This window comes from Corythoichthys intestinalis, chromosome 18, assembly GCF_030265065.1.
Source record: "Corythoichthys intestinalis isolate RoL2023-P3 chromosome 18, ASM3026506v1, whole genome shotgun sequence".
NCBI lineage: Eukaryota > Metazoa > Chordata > Actinopteri > Syngnathiformes > Syngnathidae > Corythoichthys > Corythoichthys intestinalis.
Window position 1 is genome coordinate 18,627,418 of NC_080412.1, and position 22,467 is coordinate 18,649,884.

Sequence of the window (22,467 nt, forward strand, 5' to 3'; positions counted from 1 at the left end):
CGTCTTAGTGTATTACCAACAGTAACCTTGGAAATGGGGTCCCAGCTCCTTTCAGGTCATTGACCAGCTCCTCCTGTGTAGTTCTTGGCTGGTTCCTCACCATTCATAGGATCATTGCGACCCTACGAGGTAGCTCTTGCATGGAGCCCCAATCCGAGGGAGATTGACAGTCACGTTTAGCTTCTTCCATTTTCTAATAATTGCTCCAAAGATGCATCTTATATCATCAAGCTGCTTGGCAATTGCGCCCTACCTCTTTCCAGACTTGTAGAAGTCGACAATTTTGTCTCTTAGAGGAATAATTGGAGTGAACTATTTAAAGGTGACTAATAGGTCTTTGAGGCTCACAATTCTAGCTAATAGGTGTTCAAATACTTATTTGCAGCAGTATAATACAAATAAATTGTTAAAAATCATACAGTGTGATTTCTGGATTTTTTTAGATTGTCTCTCACAGTGGACAAGCACCTACCATGAAAAATTTCAAACCCACCCATCATTTTTCTAGGTGGGAGAACTTTGCAGGGTGTTCAACTACTTTTTTTCCCCTCACTGTAACTCATTGGCTGCCATTGACAGTCCAGAATTCTATCATTTGCAGATAATATTAAGAGTCTTAAGAGTAGTATTACGAATCAGTGCAACTTGTAAATAAAATTCCAATTATTTGGTGCAGTTTCTGCCGTGTAACGGTTTACTTTTTTCTTGAAAATGTAAAATATTTAAAACACGAAATATTAAATGTAAGTAAATATAGTAACCTTTATTAACAAAACAAATGACTATTTCATGAAAATATCAAACTTAATTACTTTGAACTACAAGAGTATTCCCCCCTCAAAAATTGCGACTGTCCTATATATAAAAAAAAAAAAAAAAAAAAATCAAGAAAAAATATTAATACTGATAACAAAGCAACACAATTCACAGCAGAAAGACAAAAAGGGCCACATAATTGGACGTCTATCATCGTTAATAGCACTGAAAGTGTTCACGGTATGCATCGTGTTCCAGTATGCTTCTCATTAGCACTTTGCAGATGAAAAACAACGCAAAAAATAGCTGGAGTGTGGAGTGGGCGAATCCAGAGGCAAAGTATACTTAAGTGGGTGCATGCAGGTGACAAATGGAAATGTCCATCAACAGAATGCACTCTCACCTCTATTTGCATGACTCGCTGTGCGTGACAGAAATAATGCATGCTCTTTTCGTCCAATGTGATTCACTATAATTCAATGAATTGTTTGTAGTTAAATGTAAATCCTGTAACGAGAATGAGGTACTGAGGGGGGTACATCAACATGACATTTCGCTTCACTTACAGTAAAAATATGCACAATACTGAACTATAACTTTTTACTTATTTATTTACATACAACTCATTTACTGCCTGCCCACGGCACGATATGTGCTGTGCTAGTTAGTAAAAGAAGGAAAATGATATTAACATCAACCAATGACAGCGATTTTTCGATCTAAAATCGTAGTCTTGTGTCACCAATGTTATCTTGCAAAAAAAAAAACCTTTTTTATCAACTGGTTAACTTCAGGGTAGTAGTTAACGTTAAACAGAGGTGGGTAGTACCGCATTACATTTACTTGAGTAACTTTTAGAGACAAATGTACTTCTAAGATTAGTTTTACTAAGCCATAGTTTTTCATTTTACTTACTTACTTACTAGATTTGTGATGAAAAAAACGCTACTCTTACTCTGCTACTTTGGACTCCAGTCGTTACATTTTCCCTCTTTCAATATTACATTTTACTTCTTTTTTTGTCAGAGACACCAACAGTGGCACAACCATTTTCACCAATGAGATATCACATGACTCCATTATACCAATCAGACTCGAGCCTGCCGTTCTATTACGCCGGCCTGTTCAATCACGTGGCGTGTTTAAAGCGTCGTAAAAAATGAAATATTTGACATAGAGCACCACCGTCAACATGACTCGAAAGCGATATTAATCTCTCCCAAGTTTTATATGTCACCGATTAACCACGCAAAACCAGAGATTTGATCCTTTTAGTTTCATAATAAGAAATAGGTTTTATCCACTAGAGGGCACTCATACTCTTTAGACAAATAATGCTTCATATCTGTCGATTTTTTTTCTCTTGCCGGAATTCAAGGTTTTTGCTTGTTGTTGTATTTCTTTGGCTTAATGTGGTTATGATAATAACAGTTCATATAAATAACTGTGCTGAGAAAAAAAATCTGATATAGTAAGCAGTTACTCACATTGTTACTCATTACCTGAGAATTATTTTCACAAAATTCTTTTTCAATTGGACTTGACAATTGGATGACTACTTTTACTTGAGTAATACAGTATTACTTTGAAGTAATGCTACTCTGGTTTGAGTCGAATTTTTGGCTACTCAACCCACCTCTGACGTTAAATCCTTTGAACTTCAATACAAGAGTAAAATCCAGTGCTTTGGAAATGATCATTTCAGACATGCATAAAAACAGAATGAACTGTATTGGATGTCTTTACTATTAATGGCAGTGAAACATGATAACTCAATGCCAGCTATCTGAGTTGAAATGGATTTGATGTCAATCACTGTCAATGGCAGTGAATGAATAAAAAAATATACACAGCTGGCCAAAAGTATTGGCACCCCTGCAGTTCTGTCAGATAATGCTCAATTTCTCCCCCAAAAATTATGCAATTACAAATGCTTTGGGAGTAATATCATTTCTTTTGCTTACAATGAAAAAAACACAAAAGAGAATGGAATTTTAAAAAAAAATCATTATCATTTTACACAAAACTCCCAAAATGGGCCGGAAAAAAGGTTTTGGCACCCTTTGAGAAATCAGGTGATGCTTCTTTAATTTATGTTAATAACAGCACCTGTTACCTACCTGTGGCACATAACAGGTAGTGGCAATAACTAAATCACACTTGCAGCCAGTTAAAATTGATTAAAGTTAACTCAACCTGTGTCTTGGGTGTACCACATTGAGCATGGAGAAAAGAAAGAAGACCAAATAACTGTCTGAGGACTTGAGAAGCAAAACTGTGAGGAAGCATGGGCCATCTCAAGTCTACAAGTCAATTTCCAAAGACCTGAATGTTCTTGTGTCTACCATGTGCAGTGTCATCAATAAGTGTAAAGTCAATGGCACTGTGGCTATCCTCCCTCGATGTGGACAGAAAAGAAAAATTGACGATATTTCAACAAAAGATTGTGTGGATGGTGGATTGAGAACATCGACTAACATCCAAACAAGTTCAAGCTGTCCTGCAGTCCGAGGGGTACAACAGTGTCAAACCGTACTATCCATCGGCGTCTGAATAAAAGGGAATCTATGGCAGGATATCCAGGAAGACCTCAGTTCTGACACAGTGACATAAAAAAGCCAGGCTGGAGTTTTCAAAAACTTACCTGAGAAAGCCAAAAACGTTTTGGAAGAATGTTCTCTAGTCAGATGAAACAAAAGTAGGGCTTTTTGGGAAAAGGCATCAGCATAGAGCTTACAGGAAAAGAAAAAACGAGGCCTTCAATGGAAAGAACACGGTCCCCATAGTCAAACATAGCGGAGGTTCCCTGAGGTTTTGGGGTTGCTTCGCTTCCTCTGGCACTGGACTGCTTGACCGTGTGCATGGCAATATGAAGTCTGAAGACTACCAACAAATTTTGCAGCATAATGTAGGGCCCAGTGTGAGAAAGCTGGGTCTCCTGTAAAGGTCATGGCTCTTCCAACAGGACAATGACCCAAAACACACTCCAAAAAGCACTAGAAACTGGTAGAGGGAAAGCATTGAAGACTTGTAAAGTGGCCAGCACTGAGTCCAGACCTGAATCCAATAGAACATCTGTGTAGAGATCTGAAAATGGCCCCCTTCAAATCTTAAAGATCTGGACCAAAGAAGAATGGTCTAAAATTCCAGCAGAGCATTGTAAGAAACTCATTGATGGATACCAGTTGTTCGCAGTTGTTTGTCCAAAAGTTGTGCTACCAAGGATTAGGATGAGGGAGCCAATACTTTTCTCCAGCCCATTTTTGGAGTTTTGTGCAAAATGATAAAGATTTAACTTTTGTTTTAATTTTCTGTTGTGTGTTTATTTTTTTAATTTTTTTTTTAATTACAAGCAAAATAAATGAAGATATTACTACCAAAGCATTTGTAATTGCAATCATTTACTGGGAGAAATTGAGCATTATCTGACAGAATTGCAGGGGTGCTAATACTTTTGGCCAGCAGTGTACTAGTACAACGTCACAAAAGTCACTCAATTCATCCCAACAAGAACGAAAATTAACAGCAAGACTTCAATGTACATTCATTTACAACATATTTCAGAAAATATTGTTTCATAAAAGACAAAAGCATTTGTACATACATAGAAACTAAGAGCAAAATGTTACCACACAAATCTAAAGTGGAATAAAAAACATGTTTGTCAGTAATGGTTGTAATGTTGCATAAATGCTGACACTGACAGAGAAGGAGATTCGGTCAATTGTTTGGTGATAAATTTCCAGAAAAAGCCTTGTTTCAAGTGTTTTAGTTACCTGTTGCTTTTTCTTTTTAATATATATAAGGAAGTATCCTGTAGGGGACACGTCGACAATACGTGTCCCATGCCAGTCCATATTTGGTTCGACAGTGTCTCTCATCACGGGCCTCGCGGTGAATCAGCAAGATGGTGAAATATATCACATAGAAATATGGCAAAAGATGCGAGAATCCTACAGAAAAGACAGCAAACAGGACTATGATTATTCTAGTAAATAGCTGTATTGAACCAGTTGTACAGTGGGTGGGTGGGTGGTTGTCATCATTCCCCACTTTGACATGAAAAGACTTTCTGTTTTCGGTCGAACATCCACTTAGTTTGTCCGTCCATCCGACCTCATTGTGTTATTCACATTTCTTTTTCCTCAACTTTTGTACTTCTCACTTACAAAAGCAGCTAAACAATGAGTCACGTCATGTTTATGTGTGAGCTGTAACAAAGAACTGACAGCCTCCATTTTTACGCGCGCTAGACTAGAACAATGAGACCAGGCCTTTACTGTGTCTAGCATGAGTCGCAACCATTCATCTGATGATGGAAGGAAGTGAAGAACGATTGTGGGTCGCAATTTGCGCTTTTTTATCATACTGAAAATTGAAGTATGTGTAATCGCTATGCAAATTTATGTAAATGTGGTTTGCAGGATGACTAAAATTACAGTATATTAGAGTGTAAGCATTAAAAGGTGTTTTTTTGTTTTGTTTTTTTTTACCACAAGGCAGAGACCAAGCCAAGGCCATGAGGAGATCACCCAAGTAATTGGGATGACGAACCAGACCCCACCAACCAGACACCAGCAAACGTTTCCCTGTTGCTGTGGCGATGGTCTCCAGACCTGTGAGGAGCCGTGGATAATGGAAAAGAAAATTTTGTAATCACTTCAGCTAATTACCGTTACCAATCTCACTGGCAGATGCCTTCAATAGATGCCATCACTGTGTGATATTATTTTTTTACACTGTTAATCACAAGTAGACATCCATTCAGACATCCAACATTCGTTCATTCGCTGCCACCCTCCCACTTTAAATGGATTGGGCATCTATCATCGTCAAAGGCAGTCAATGAGTTAATACGATTTACTGACTTGCAACACTTGGATGCTTGGGGTTCCTCCGGAATTGATTCTTCTGTGAGTTGGATTTTCGGAAAATGTAATATCCAATACCTAATAGTAAAGAAGGTACTTAGTATTTGAACCATAATACAACGCAAAATGGTAAATAAATACAGTCCCTAACAAAAGTCTTGTCATTTACCCATTTTGTAGAAACAATTGCTAATAACCTAACTTTTAATTATTCAATTGGTTTCAGAAATGGCTCATATGAAAGGTAAGACCCTTCTAAATGATGTTGAATGTACAAAAATATATTTGTTTCACTGAAAAAAAAGATTTATAATTTAAATGAAGACATAAAGGTCAAATTTTGGCAAGACAAAAGTTTGTCGCCTACAGAAAGTAGTGTGAAAATTGAACAAAAATTTTACTTCAAATACAAAAATATGTTACAGTGCCTTGCAAAAGTATTCGGCCCCCTTGAATCTTGCAACCTTTCGCCACATTTCAGGCTTCAAACATAAAGATATGAAATTTAATTTTTTTGTCAAGAATCAACAACAAGTGGGACACAATCGTGAAGTGGAACAACATTTATTGGATAATTTAAACTTTTTTAACAAATAAAAAACTGAAAAGTGGGGCGTGCAATATTATTCGGCCCCTTTACTTTCAGTGCAGCAAACTCACTCCAGAAGTTCAGTGAGGATCTCTGAATGATCCAATGTTGTCCTAAATGACCTATGATGATAAATAGAATCCAAATGTGTGTAATCAAGTCTCCGTATAAATGCACCTGCTCTGTGATAGTCTCAGGGTTCTGTTTAAAGTGCAGAGAGCATTATGAAAACCAAGGAACACACCAGGCAGGTCCGAGATACTGTTGTGGAGAAGTTTAAAGCCGGATTTGGATACAAAAAGATTTCCCAAGCTTTAAACATCTCAAGGAGCACTGTGCAAGCCATCATATTGAAATGGAAGGAGCATCAGACCACTGCAAATCTACCAAGACCCGGCCGTCCTTCCAAACTTTCTTCTCAAACAAGGAGAAAACTGATCAGAGATGCAGCCAAGAGGCCCATGATCACTCTGGATGAACTGCAGAGATCTACAGCTGAGGTGGGAGAGTCTGTCCATAGGACAACAATCAGTCGTACACTGCACAAATCTGGCCTTTATGGAAGAGTGGCAAGAAGAAAGCCATTTCTCAAAGATATCCATAAAAAGTCTCGTTTAAAGTTTGCCAAAAGCCACCTGGGAGACACACCAAACATGTGGAAGAAGGTGCTCTGGTCAGATGAAACCAAAATTGAACTTTTTGGCCACAATGCAAAACGATATGTTTGGCGTAAAAGCAATACAGCTCATCACCCTGAACACACCATCCCCACTGTCAAACATGGTGGTGGCAGCATCATGGTTTGGGCCTGCTTTTCTTCAGCAGGGACAGGGAAGATGGTTAAAATTGACGGGAAGATGGATGCAGCCAAAGACAGGAACATTCTGGAAGAAAACCTGTTGGTATCTGCACAAGACCTGAGACTGGGACGGAGATTTATCTTCCAACAGGACAATGATCCAAAACATAAAGCCAAATCTACAATGGAATGGTTAAAAAATAAACGTATCCAGGTGTTAGAATGGCCAAGTCAAAGTCCAGACCTGAATCCAATCGAGAATCTGTGGAAAGAGCTGAAGACTGCTGTTCACAAACACTCTCCATCCAACCTCACTGAGCTCGAGCTGTTTTGCAAGGAAGAATGGGCAAGAATGTCAGTCTCTCGATGTGCAAAACTGATAGAAACATACCCCAAGTGACTTGCAGCTGTAATTGGAGCAAAAGGTGGCGCTACAAAGTATTAACGCAAGGGGGCCGAATAATATTGCACGCCCCACTTTTCAATTTTTTATTTATTAAAAGAAATTAAATTATCCAATAAATTTTGTTCCACTTCACGATTGTGTCCCACTTGTTGTTGATTCTTGACAAAAAATTAAAATTTTATATCTTTATGTTTGAAGCCTGAAATGTGGCGAAAGGTTGCAAGGTTCAAGGGGGCCGAATACTTTTGCAAGGCACTATACATAACATAAGCGAATTAAGTGGTGGTGCTGTGACATCCAAATTTAATATTTTGTATGACTTCCATGGGCTTGAAGGACTGCATTAGTGAGGTTCAGCAAGGATTCATACAATTTATTGATGAAGTCATGATTTTGCCACCACCAAACTTCACTGTTTTCAGAATGAATCTCAGATCCATGCGCGCTCCAGTAGGTCTCCTGCAATATTTGCTGCGACTGTGGTGTAATTCAATGGAAGATTCATCTGAAAAATCCACCTTTTTCCACAAAACAGTGAAGTTTGGTGGTGGCAAAATCATGGTTTGGGGTTACATCCAGTATGGGGGTGTGCGAGAGATCTGCAGGGTGGAAGGCAACATAAATAGTCTGAAATGTCAACAAATCTTGGCTGCCTCTTACATTCCTAACCATAAAAAGGGACAAATTCTGCAGCAGGATGGTGCTCCATCGCATACTTCAATCAAGATCCTCCAGGACTGGCCAGCCCAGTCACCAGACATGAACATCATTGAGCATGTCTGGGGTAGGATGAAAGAGGAAGCATGGAAGACGAAACCCAAGAATGTTGATGAACTCTGGGAGGCATGCAAGACTGCTTTCTTTGATGTTCCTAATGACTTCATCAATAAATTGTATGAATCCTTGTCGAACCTCACTGATGCAGTCCTGCAAGCCCATGGAAGTCATACAAAATGTCAAATTTGGATCTCACAGCACCGCTACTTAATTTGCTTATGTTATGTAACATATTTTTGTACTTGAAGTACATTTTTGGTCAATTTTCACACTACTTTCTGTAGGCGACAAAACTTTTGTCTTGCCGAAATTTGACCTTTATGTCTTCATTTAAATGATAAATCTTTTTTTTTTCAGTGAAACAAGTATATTTTTGTACATTCAACATCATTTGGGAGGGTCTTAGCTTTCATATGAGCCATTTCTGAAACAAATTGTATAATTAAAAGTCAGGTTATTAGCAATTGTTTCTACAAAATGGATAAGCGACAAGACTTTTGTTAGGGACTGTATGTGCTTACAATTTAAAATGATGATAGAAGCACCGCCCAGTGGACTGAGAGCTTGTGGATGCTTGACCAAAAAGGCCGCCTGCAGGCTGTATGTAAAGGGTACCCAGGCCAGGTCGCCAAAGACCAACATGAAGCCAAAGCCATCATGCACGATGTCCATCGTGGTCAAAACTGCTTCCTGTTGGCATCGTCAAATTGATGAGGCTGAAATTGTTAATGAGCTAACCCTCTAGAGTGAATCGCACCTCGTTCCACAGAGCATCGGCCACGTACAGCAACTGAAAACTGTTGACCAGGATCATGGCAAGTGAGGGAGCTCCTCGAAGTTCCACCTCTTGCATCATCATGCCAAAGTTTATGACCACCTGAAAGAATTGGTAATAATGAAGAATTTATCAGCACATATTTTTGGACTATAAGACGCACCTGAGTCTAAGTCGCATCAGCCAAAAATTGCGTAGTGAAGAGGACAAAAATAACACACAGTGGTATGAAAAGTATTTGAACCTTTTGGAATTTCTCGCATTTCTGCATAAAGTCACCATCAAATGTGATCTGAACTTTGTCAAAATCACACAGATGAAAATACAGTGTCTGCTTTGACTAAAACCACCCAAACATTTATGGGTTTTCATATTTTAATGAGGATAGCATGCAAACAATGACAGAAGGTGGAAAAAATAAGTGAACCCTCCGCCTAAGGAGACTTAAAGAGCAATTGAAACCAATTTTTACCAAACATTTTAAGTCAGGTTTGTGCCCAATGACTGATAAGTGGTGTAAAGCTGCCCTGCCCACTATTTAACACACACCGGGTAAGAATTGTCTTGATGAGAAGCATTGTCTGATGCGCATCATGGCTTGGTCAAGAGGGCTGTCTGAAGACCTGCGATCAAGGATAGTTGATTTGTATAAATCTGGTAAAGGATACAAAACCATCTCGAAAAGTCTGGACGACAGTCAGAGACATTGTCTCCAAATGGAGAGAGTTTGGCACTGTTGCTTCTCTCCCAAGGAGTGGCCATCCACCATAGATGACTCCAAGAGTTCAGCGCAGAATACTCAGAGAGGTAAAAAAAGAGCCCTAGCGTGCCTGCTAAAGACTTACAGAAATCACTGGCACAGTCCAATATCTCTGTGCACACATCAATTATAAGTAAAACAATGGCCAAGAATGGTGTTCATGGGAGGACTCTACGGAGGACGCCACTGCTGTCTATAAAAACATTGTTGCTCGATTAATGTTCGCAAAAAGGCACTTGGACACGCAACAGTTTTGGCAAAATATTTTGTGGACTGATGAAATCAAAGCTGAATTGTTTGGGAGTAACGCACAACGTCATGTGTGGAGGAAAAATGGAACAGCTCACCAACATCAACACGTCATACCCACTGCATGGTGGAGGAAGCATCATGATTTGGGTCTGTTTACTGCCTCAGGGCCTTGACAACTTGCAATCATTAATGGTAGAATGAATTCAAAAGTTTATCAGGATGTTTTGCAGGAAAACCTGAGGCCGTCTGTCAGACAGTTGAGGCTAAAAAGAGGATGGATGCCGCAACAAGACAATGATGCAAAACACAGAAGTAAATCAAGTTCAGAATGGTTTCAGAAGAACAAAGTGGCCAAGTCAAAGTCCAGACTTGAGCCCCATTGAGATGCTGTGGCATGACCTAAAGACAGCGATTGATGCCAGACATCCCAGGAATCTGACTGAACTACAGCGGTTTTATAGAGAAGAATGGGCCAAGATTAGTCCTGATCGATGTGCCAGACTGATCTGCAGCTACAGGAAGCGTCTGGTGGAAATTATTGCTGCCAAAGGGGTGGCCACAAAATATTAAATGTGATGGTTTAATTACTTATTTTCCCCCTTCTGTCATTGTTTGCATACTATCTGCATTAAAATATGAAAACCTATAAATGTTTGGGTGGTTTTAGTTAAAGCAGACACTTTTTTCATCTGTGTGGTTTTGACAAAGTTCACATCACATTTGATGGTGATTTTATGCAGAAATGTAAGAAATTCCACAGATCACATCTGATTGTGATTTTTTTTATACCACTGTATATAAGTCGGACTGGAGTATAATTTAATTTGAGGTTGGCGGGTGGTGGGGTGGGGGGGGTGCAAGCACATACATTATGAGTAGTAATTAAACGGAGAACAAAGTGCTAGATAGGTATCTGTTGACATTAATAGTTATTCAGATAACAATAAACAAAACAAAATTATGATCTCCCTCCAAATCATTATACCTAAGCCATTCAAGCGTTAATCTTCAGTATCACGTTTGAACAACTGCAACAACTCGAAGTAGTGTGCATGCCTCGAGTATAAGTATCAATATATAAGTCGCTGGCCCAGCCACTATGACAAAAAGTGCTACTTAAAGAGTCCGGAAAATACAATTCACACAGTTGTAATTTGATTAATTTAAAATCCAATATTCAAAATGTTTGCATCACAAAACAGTGTTAGGCAATAGCAAAATGATTGTGAGGGGCTATAACTACCATAATTTTTGGACTATATGGCGCACCTGACCCACCAAATTTTACACAAAACCGGCATTTGTTCACAGATAAGCCGCACTGGACTATAAGCCGCAACAATCATCACCGTATTATGGAATATTTACACCAAAAGATAGTAACCGGTAACACTTTATTTTGACAGCGGCACAGTAAGACTGTCATAAGACCAAATGAACCACCATGAAGCTTTGAAGCAATGGGCTGACAAGATTTCATTGCTTCGAGAAGCTTAATTTGCCCATCACTGCTCCATTTGCTGTCAAAACTGTTGTCGTCCGACATGCCTCCTAGCATGCATTGCAGCACAACAGATGTAAATAACAATCAAAATTCATGTTCTATGCAAATTATTTCTTCAGTTACTGTTTCAGTTGTTTCATGTATTGCTAGATATTGTATTTGGTAACTCTTTATTTGAAAGTGGCACCATAAAACTGTCATTAGACAATCATAATTATGACATGACACTGTTCTGACAAATAATGAATACTTATACCAGATGTCATTTAGTGTTATCCGGCAAATTATCTTACTTTTGAATGGATGTAAAAGATCCGAGCTGAACATAAATGGAGCTAGTGACATAGTTTGCCGGATGACACTTAATGACATCTGTCATAAGCATTCAGTAATGCTTGATAGCGTCATGTCATAATTATCAAATCATAAGATTTATAAGACATATTTGATAACATTTTATTTGACAGTTGTGCCATAAGACTATCATACTGATGACATTACACTGCCATGAGCATTAATGAATCCTTATGACAGATGGCATTTTGTGTCATTGGCAAATTATCTCATTTTTGGATAGTTTAAAAGATCCGAGCTGGACATAAATGGAGTTAGTGACATAGTTTGCCGGATGACAATGACATCTGTCATAAGCATAAATTAATGCCCTTGATAGTGTTATAATTATGACAGTCTTATGACGCTGCTCTCAAATAAAGTGTTACCTATTAACCCAAATAAATCAACAAATAAGCCGCGCTGGACGATAAGCCGCAGGATACTGAGGGAGGGAAAAAAGTAGCGGCTTATAGTCCGGAATTTACGGTATATAGTATATAACTCCACCGTGTGATTCATAAGAGCAAGTAGTGTTCATGCACTATTGAATACACTCCCCAGACAATCCCATCACGGTGCTGGGTAATGGCTGCCAGTCGGGGACCTGGCAGCCACAGTAATAGGGCGGTAGGTGGGTCCCACAATTTTCTTTATGGCGTGGGTCCCGGCCGGGGCCTACTCTTTGCCTGGACTGCAGGTTGCGGGGGGGTTGAGGGGTCGGGGCTCCGGTCCTGTACAGCCCCACAGTACCACCCTGGGTCCTGGGGGGATGGCGGTGGCCCCTTTGCCAGAGCTGCGGGAAGAGAGATGGGCCGCGCTGTCTCACCCCACTCATGTGATTTGCTGGGGACGTGCTTTGGCCCTGGGGTGGCCCCTAAGCAGCAGTTCCACTTGTCTGCAGGACTATCACACGTCTGATGGGATTCACGCATGACTGGGTGGAATTAGACACTCTCAAGTAGAGAGATTGTCGGTGTCAGGGTTAGCGATCAGGCAACATAGGATAGGATGTCAACATATTAACACTTACATGTGATTCAAATACTACTGAGTTTGACGCCTCATATTGCTAATCTGTGTACCCTCCACTCCGCCTAATCACATTTGTTTTTGATTCACCCCCCCGACTCCTTTTTTCCTCGGTCATCAGGCCCCCCACACGGTGTCCACAGGAAAAACAGTTTGGTAACAATAGCATCACTATACTAATAGGCGTGTAGGTGTTTAATGTATTTTTTTGTTGTTGTTTGTCCTTCTCTCTCCTCTTCTACTTTCTTTTCTGTCCCCCCATAACCCCTTCCTGATCGCTGCTTTCTCCTAATAAACAAAACACAATGAATAACCACAATGCGAGTATATATTATACTCCCATGTGACACATTAAAACTGTTCAGACCATAAGGACACTCAGATCCCCATTCTCCGTGTCAAATCAGCTGAACAGGACAGGTAAAATATAGAGAGAATTATTGCAATAATCTTGATAATGTGATGAAAATAGTGTGAAATGTGAAAGCGTTAGGCCACCGATTCAGTGGTTAACTCTCATAGCACAAAAAGTGCAGGCTTAATAATTTATTAATCTATGGCCTGAATTGAAATCACAAATTTTAGAGCACTGCCTCCACAAAGATCTTTATCAGTTTGATGGCCCAAGAACAATGACCTCAACTGACTGTCGCCTCTTTTCGAATCATTTCCTTCAATTTAAAGAGAAGAGTAACAGAAGAAAATAAGACATTTATGACTAACAAAAATCATTGCATTGTTTAGTTATAAATGTCATTGCATTGTTTGGTTATAAATGTCTCACTCCCTCTACTTCATCTTTCTCTTTGACATTTAACAATATAATTATGACATATTAAATGAATTTTCCCACCTTGTGAGTCTTACATGAACTACACATGACACTGACAGAAAAACGCATCCTGGACCAAACAATATCATATATTGATGTTCCATCTGTCATGCTTTTGTATGCATCACGTGCTGAAAAGACTTCTGAAAAGACACAGCTATTTGTTATTGTGGGATGCTTTTCACTCCACAATATTATATCTTTATTCTTTTTTAAATGTCCACTTTTTCGGCATGCCACACAGCGGAAGCACTTTGACTGATTCTCAGCTTTCTAACTTTGAAATGTAAAAAATTCATGCAACATAGTTTTTTTTTTTTTTTTTTTTTTTTAAAGCCCCATTCAGTTCCAATTGCAAAAACATTTTCAAATTCCAAATTGTATCTCACTCTACATTTTTTCCCAATCCAAATCACATAATTTTCCCACAGGAAAAATTAAGGAAATAAAGGCACACAAAAATTGCATACAGGTTTTGCTAAAAAAGTGCGGTTCCACTAAAATTTGACAAAAACATCCCCATTTAGTTTTTTTTTTTTTTTTAGAAAGGCTCCATTCATTTCCAATGGGGAAATAAATGACCCAATATCAACATGAAATGACCTGAAAAAGCCCCCAAATCTACAGAAAGTGATCCAAAAATGTTCAGGAAGTGGCACTGGAATGCTCGAAAATATACGGGCAGTGGCCTGTAAGTACCCTAAAATTAACAAGGAAATACACAAATTAACTAATTGCCTGCCATTTACATCGATACAGTTGTGTTCAAAATTATTCAAGCCCCACAGATAGTGTTTTTGGAAGTTTTACATTTATTTTTCATCTTATTTATAATCACATTAAATAATGACATGTCAAATGGACAAATACACTGAAACAACAAAAATATTTTTGGGAATATTCCAATTTATGGCCTTTCTGTGATTACTTCATTGACAAAATTATTCCACCCCTTAGGTATGTATAACTTTAGTACCTAGTACAACATCCTTTGCAACAATAACATCCTTTAGACGTGAAGCATAGCTTGACACAAGTTTTTTGCAATGATTCACAGGTATCTTTGCCCAGTCCTCATGGGCAAAGGCCTCCAGTTCATTAACATTTGCGTGCTGCAAATGCCGTCTTCAATTAACACCAGAGATTTTCAATGGGATTTAAGTCTGGTGATTGCGATGGCCACTCCAGAATCTTCCAGCACTTCTTTTTTAACCAAGATGTGGTAGATGTTGAGGTATGCTTAGGATCATTGTCCTGTTGGAAGGTCCAACCTCACCCAAGCCTCAGCATTGTCAATGACTGTATGACAATTGCATCCGAGATCTCCTGGTATTGAACTGAATTCATAATACCTTGCAAACACTGAATATTCCCTATGCCTGAAGAAGCAAAACAACCCCAGAGCATGACTGAACCCCTACCGTGCTTCACAGTAGTTAGGGTGTTCTTTTCTTTATAGGCATCATTCTTTCTCCTCCACATTTACTGTTGATCCATTGGCCCAAAAAGTTCCAGTGTGGTCTCATCACTCCAGAGAAGAGCATCCCAAAACCTTTGTGGTTTGTCCACATGGTTTTTGGCATACTTCTTGTGCTTTGGAGTCAGCAGCGGGGTGCGCCTTATTTTCTGGGATGAAACCTGAATACCTTCCTATGACATGTCCTGTTGTAGTTCCTCAGCTGTCACCCAGGGATTTTTCTACACCCTTCGCTTCAGGTATCGCACAGCAGTTGCAGATAGTAACCTCTTTCTACCACGGCCAGGTAGCGTTTCCACTGTGCCTTTAGCTTTAAACTTGCGGATTATCCTCCCAACTTTGTCTCTTGACATTTTGAGTCCTTTTGCTATCTTTTTATAACCATATCCTTGCTTATGAAGTGAAATGACCTCCTCTCTGAATTTTTTTGACCATTCCTTGGACTTCACCCTGTTGTAAAGATGTCATTAACTACCAAGAAGAGCCATGGGTCACAGTCATTTTAAATCTGCTTAATTGCTGCTCATTAGGGTTCCGTTCACATCTACAGATGTTTTTATCAGCTGTTTGACAACACCTGATGGAAACCTTTGTTCTTAAGAGTGGTGGAATTGGGGGGGTTGAATCATTTTGTCAATGAGGGAACAGAAATGCCATTATTTGGAATATTCCTAAAAATACCGTTGTTATTTCAGTTGTATTTGTCTATTTGAAATGTCATTATTTGATATGATTACGGTATAAACAAGATGAAAAGTTAATGTCAAACTTGCAAAAACACTGGGGGTTGGGTAATTTTGAACAAAACTGCAGGCAAAGCATATGACTTAAACTGGGAAGAACTGCTGCGAATGCTCACCTTTCAATGCAAATGAAAGCACAAGATGTCCTATCTATTTAGACTGGGATGGGCGAATGAACAAACGCCCCATCTGAATGGAATGGATGTCAAGCTCCGTTAATAGCAGCCGATATATGAACAAGGAAGTGACCCGAAAATTCCCTAAAATTAATAGGAAGAGAAAAAAAATCTACTAACAGGGACCCATGGGGGAGAGAGCAAAGCATCCCCAAGCAATTACTCCAGAAATTGCATCTCCGAGTTAGTTATTACTACTAAGAATTAGGCAAGTCTAGACTACATGCTGTGATATCTGAAGGTTTGAGATGCAACGCAGCACACATTTGAAGAACTATCAGTTTTAATGAACTGCTCAAATCAATTTGCACAGACAATTAAGTTACTGTGCGTCAACTGTGTTTTTACTTTTTCTATTCCATGTAAGTGAATAAACAAAAGAAAAGCATCATTTGACATTTTAAATTATCATACATTATGTTTTTATGATACCTTTTGGTGAGGAATCAGTTCTGGATAAAGAATTTTTTTTATTTGGTGAGAAATACTTAAATATGGCAAGGAAGCGATGCTGTCAAACAAATACCGTCAGACATTCAAGATCTCCCACACACAGTTGGTGGGAGGTTTTTGTCTTCTCCTACACAACTCACTCTAAAATGATCAGATGTGCAAAGCTTGTGTTGTTTTCACTGAAAACACAAGAAATAAAGCTATGATGTCACCTAGTATAAGATATGGTGGCAGAAGGTGGAAAAACCTTAGTTGTCTGTTTAGGCTAATACAAATACTGAGCTTTTTGGCCGCTTGATTTATAATCCACTAACAAAATGCTGTACGACACTTTAAAACACTTGCTCATTTAAAACCTCAGGCCAGTATGGAGATAATACAATCTGTATTCAGTCAGTTTTGTCGACCCCCCCCCCCCCCCCCCCCCCGCCCCTAAAGCTTCTTAGATTGAACAATATCGCCACCTCTTGGCAGAAATCTGAGTGATTCGTCAGTTTGGTTGCACACGTTCACATAATTTCCTTTCAATCTGTTGACGTTAAGTATTCAATTATTTCTGCAATATTCACACAATGATTCTGATGAAATGCATCACAAAGTTGAAGAACATTGTTCTTTTAGTTCTACTCACCCAGCCAATCAGACCTGGTCTGAGCTCACAGAAATATTTAAGGTCGAAACGACCTATACGAGGGTTTAGCTCCCGTCCAATGAAGAAGTCATATAAAGGATTTCCTAAAAAGCAAAACAAAAAGTATTATACTTCGTTACATGGTAATAGTGATATGATTTTTGAGGTATACCACGCAAACATAGAAATTTGCCCTTCAGTTAAGTTATCAAGAAAAGTAATAAAAGATTAGGCGTTAGATTTCGGCAGTGTAGATAATGTCACATCATTTAAAATCCCTAGAGGCATTTTCATTTTGTTTAATTAAAGATTTACAATAAGGCACATCTGAAGCATGTGCCTCCAACAAACTGCGTGTGATTATCAGGCAGCAGTGGTTGGATCACAGCAATAGATTCTTTTGGATTTCAGCCTTCTGAAGTAGAGCTGATGTAAGGGGGTCATCTTGTTGTGTTCACTTAATGCCTGAAGCATGCTGGCTGCTACAAAGCCCAACTGTTAGAAACAAGGACATTCAGTTGCAAATGCTTCATACCTCCCTCAGTTACCACTTACTCAAGGGAACATCTGAACTCTCCAGCACACAGTACAATACGTACAGTATATACACAACAGTTGGGTTGTTAGATAGCTTGATTCTCACCTGTGTTGCCCCCCAAAGCAAGAGCATGAGGAGGAGCCCAGAAGGAACAAACATAGAGGTAGATGGAGAGCAGGAAGGAGATTGCTATCGCACAAATAGCCAGAGGCAGCATCAGCTCGAACAGATGCCCCAAAGGAGCCTTAAACATCAGAAGTAACATCAGCAATGCACCACTGATGCACAGGCTATGGAAACCTGCAGGAGAAAACATTCTAAATGCCGTTGGCCTACAGTAGAAATCAATGCAGGTTTATAAACGATTGTTTGAAAATGTAAAGTACTTCAGAAGGGTAGTTATGTATACAAGATATAGGGTCTGGCACAAGGTGTTGACTAAAAGATTCATGATACATGCTACACTATCATTCATCTTCTTTGCAGAGCTTTCTGTGAGTTGGAATGTTCGGCTGCATGCTTGCGTGGGTTTTCCTCTGCTCACATTCCGGAAATAGGTTAATAGCAGACTCTACAGTTAATTGCCCATGTGTGAACGTGAAGTGTTGTCTGTCTCTATATGTCTTGTGATTGACAGGTAATTAATCCAGGATAAAAATAGACGGCTGGACTGATATTACCATAGCATGGCTACGTACCGTTTATGGGATACTTGAGGCGTGTTCCATCCCTGAGCACTAATCCTTCAGAGACCTGCAGAAACATTATTTAGAATTTAACAAAATATTTTATCAGGTTTGCCAGAATATGAGGTAAACTTAGATAAGCATTTCTACGATGAAACTTAGGGCAAGGTATTCTTATCGATGTTATTCATGCATATGCTAGGAGAAAATATTAGTACGATACAATGATGTTTTACACCAGTGATCCCCAACCACCGGGCTGGGGACCGGTACTGGTCCAGGACGCATATTCTACTGGGCCACACAGAAATAAGAAATACTTTATTGACGATCGCATTCTGGCCTGTGCCTCTATGGTTTATGCTTCTGCGGCAGACCTACGCCATCAAAGCAGACCCGATTTATGACCCTCCGCCGTAGCCTGATGTGCACCTCCACAAAATCCTGACTACGCATCATGTCAACGTGTGGCGACGTGACGCAAATGGACTGTGATTGGTCCGCTGAGACTGTTGTTTCCGGTTCAGTGCGAATCACCGCTATTTACAACATTGTTGCGCTACATTAAAAAATGGACCAAGCCGACGAGAGGATCATCGAAGAGGTCCGCAAGTACGACCACCTGTACAATGTTTCGTCAAGGCATTATAAAGATTGCCAATTGTCAAGCAATTTGTGGAAGGAGATTGCAAAAAAAAAAAAAAAAAAGGGCTGGAGCTCAGCAAATGCTTAAAAAAAATGGAAGCACCTCCGAGACGAGTATGTATGTGTTCGGAAGTGAATAGCCACACAAAGCAATGACCCAGCCGGCCAAAAACTGCCAGTTTTTATCACTTTGTTGTATTATTTGTTGGTACATTTTATTTCTTTTGTACATATGTTTGCTTTGAGTCTGTAACTTATTTACTTCAAGTATATGAAGAAAAAAAACACAGGTTTGGTGTCAAAAGAGTTGTTTTGATGTTTAATTTTCAACAACAGATAGTTCACACACTTGATACATCATCACTGATTGAGAGTGCTTCGGTGTTTTTTATGCTAACGTGTTTACCATCAAGGCTTCCAACGCAGTTTGGGAAGTTCAATAGCCGCTAGAAATCTGCTATGGCTTCCCACTAGCTGGTTGTAGGACACGGCAACGGAATCGGACAAAACGCTGGACAACGCAGCTTGCTGGCTTCCACCCGATGCTAGAATTCGTAATGTGACTGCCGGTCTCTGTGCGGCATCAACAGTCGGCCAGACCACCTCCGCAACAGTCTTTTGCATCGCCTGCGCCTCAACATTTGTATGTTCAAAATTTGTTGTTCAATGTTGATGAGCTGAAGATCCACATTCAAGCCTTACATATCCATTGCCATTGTTATCTAACCGGAAGAAAACTCAAGGAAATCGACAAGTCTCCCAAAACCTCAAAAAAACAACGCAACACCCTCTAGTGGCTTGGTGGTGAATTACAGAGCAATGCGTTACCTTGACGCAGAAAATCGAATGCTCGTTGACAATGTTGGGTCTACGCTGTTGCTACTTCGTCACCGCAACGCAGAAGTACAGTGGGGAGAACAAGTATTTGATACACTGCCAATGGGTTTTCCCATTGGCAGTGTATCAAATACTTGTTCTCCCCACTGTATAACTTCGGCTTTACGAGTAGATACGTGGACGTCGCCCTCTAGTGGTGGCCTACATTAAAGCCCAGCATCAGTCGATGTAAACAGTAACGTTGGCTGCCTGCTGCTGGCTGTGCGCTGCGGGCGGCACACCTCAGCAATGGCAGACGGGGCACTTCCAATCCTTTTGCTCGGATTAGTCAATAGATAAAATAATAAAACTGGATAGGACGTTGTCATAGAAATTAAATTGAGCTAGCTTGTCCTCCATAATGACGTATGATGTAGGCGCATCAGATTTGTTCCTGGAAATAACAAGCCCACACGCTAGCGAAGATGACTGAAAAACAGACGTAGGACAGCTTTTTTAGGGGAAAAGGCCACCTGAGGAGTCAGAAGAGGAGGCTACAACAAGTCCACTCTGACTAATATGTGGCCAAAATTGACCAAACAAGGCAATGAAGCCTTTAAAGCTGCTTCGGCACATAGAGACTAAGCACCCTAGAGTAACTGGGAAGCTTTTGGAATTTTTGAAACATAAAAGCGCGAGCACGAAGGACAGAAACAATTCATGAGGGCCACCACATCAACAAAAGCGAATGCACTGAGAGCATCATACTTCGTGACGAACTGTGATGCTAAAGCCGATAAACCGTTCATGATTGGAGAAGAACTTATGCCTGCGACCAAGGATATCTGCCATTAATTTTTAGGAGAGGCCGCTGTTAAAAAAAGGTCGATTCAGCGTCTGGTGAGTTACATTTTCCCAGTGATTAATGTTCGTTTTCACCCCCATCGTTTTATTTTATATTTACTTTATTTTTCTGCTGCACATTGCTGGTCCGTGACAAAAGGGCCTACATCACACTGGTCCGTGGTACAAAAAAGGTTGGGGACCACTTTTCTACACAACTGCAAACCACAATTCTACTTTATTATCCTTGCAATGGTAAATATTTCGCTGCAGCTCTTGTGATTACACTTGTACAAGGCAATATCCGAGCTAATTAGTGTAGACACATGCTTCTGATTTCAAAACCACGTTAAACTTATTGAAAACTTGCATATCGAACTGCAGAAAGCATGAATACTCTCGTTAACAAAACTAGTTAATTATTTTTCCATTTGTGCATTAAAAATATCCCTAGCTAGCCCTCTGACTGGGCACAGCAACCATTGTATTATTGCTTCACCTGCGAACAAGTAGAGTATGACCGCATACCTTTCCAAATGGTAGCATATACAGGAAAGCATGCAAAGCTATCCAACCCAGGAGCAGGACGGGAGCCAAAGGGTCCCACAGGTGATCAAGCGAGGGCAAGGGCAGGGGCCACTGGAGAAGAGCTGCATCAGAAGATCGACTCACGCAAATCAGGAAAAGCACCGTTAACGGTAGAAAGATGGGAATGCAAACGGCCCCTAGGGAAGAAATACAAAGGCAAGCAGACAGCATTTGACAAGTGATGCTCTGAAATCTAATAATGTAACTAGTTCACACATCGCATGTTGCATCTGGTACAAGTAGTACAGATGTTAGTAGGAGTGCAAGTGTTGAATTCAGTTCAGTTGGTACATTTTGAAGCCTGTAGAGCCTGGTGTTGTCACATTCAAAACATGCTTTTATTTCAACAAAGAAAATCGAATCTGAAGTGCAGTTCAATTGGAAAACAAAAGTCCCACGCAAATTCAGTAGTAGCTGTGATGGATATGCTCTTTTTATGTCATATTCAATAACTAGCACAGGCTGTACAGTGGATGTGATAACTTTTCGAATAAAACTATTGTTGATCATAGTCTTTTGTCTTTTTAACTGCCATAGCGACAGTGCAATGATAGGTAGAAAAGGTGGAAGTGACTCACCTAGGGTTCCTCCAAACTCCCTCTCAGTGTTATGGGAACCCTTGCCATTGGTGGTTTGACCCTTTGACCTCATACCTGGTCTGTTGTAAAAACAATTGCAAGTATATATTCAAATGATTTTTTTTAATGGATTAACCCTGAAATTATATGTTTAAATGTATACCTATTTAAATCAAACATGTACAGAAAAAGGCTAGAGCTATGTACTAAATGGATGGATGGACAAGATTTCTAAGAAAAAAAAACATGTCCTAATTAGACAGTCGTATTGGTGTTGAGTTTTCTTACAGTTATTATTGACTTATGTTGTGAGTTATATTTCATTAGTTGTAGGCTGGAACTGCGACCAAACAGGTAAAATGTTTTTATGCATTTTAGCTGTGGAAATAGCTAGTCAGTCCGTGCCAAATTACTGCCAATACTGGTTTGACTTAATTGATTCAACAACAACATCAATAACACACCAAATATATGACCTAAAGCTCGATTACTTACTGGTGTGAAGTACGTAGGTGGATATCTAACAAAGTGCATCTGCCAAAGCAACCTCCATGTGGAACCGCCCCCTCACCGCGTTCCTAAAACGCGAGTGAGAGCCTAGCCAATC

At 39.7% G+C, this 22,467-nt stretch overlaps 1 protein-coding gene across 2 annotated transcripts; it reads right to left on the minus strand.

The window, feature by feature from the left end:
• Positions 1 to 4,206: 4,206 nt before the first annotated feature.
• tm7sf2 (transmembrane 7 superfamily member 2) lies at positions 4,207 to 22,408 on the minus strand. Of its 2 annotated transcripts, XM_057821954.1 has the most exons (11): positions 22,356 to 22,408; positions 21,861 to 21,940; positions 21,223 to 21,419; positions 18,403 to 18,457; positions 17,810 to 18,004; positions 17,167 to 17,270; positions 8,956 to 9,075; positions 8,720 to 8,888; positions 5,625 to 5,705; positions 5,250 to 5,372; positions 4,207 to 4,709 (listed from the first exon to the last, which is right to left on the minus strand). In XM_057821954.1, the coding sequence occupies exons 2-11, from the start codon at positions 21,931 to 21,933 to the stop codon at positions 4,549 to 4,551; spliced, it is 1,278 nt and encodes a 425-aa protein (XP_057677937.1). In that variant the 5' UTR covers positions 21,934 to 21,940; positions 22,356 to 22,408; the 3' UTR covers positions 4,207 to 4,548. The 2 variants fall into 2 exon arrangements, with proteins under 2 accessions (XP_057677937.1, XP_057677936.1); XM_057821953.1 differs by lacking the exon at positions 4,207 to 4,709 and having other exon boundaries at positions 4,726 to 5,372.
• Positions 22,409 to 22,467: the final 59 nt, after the last annotated feature.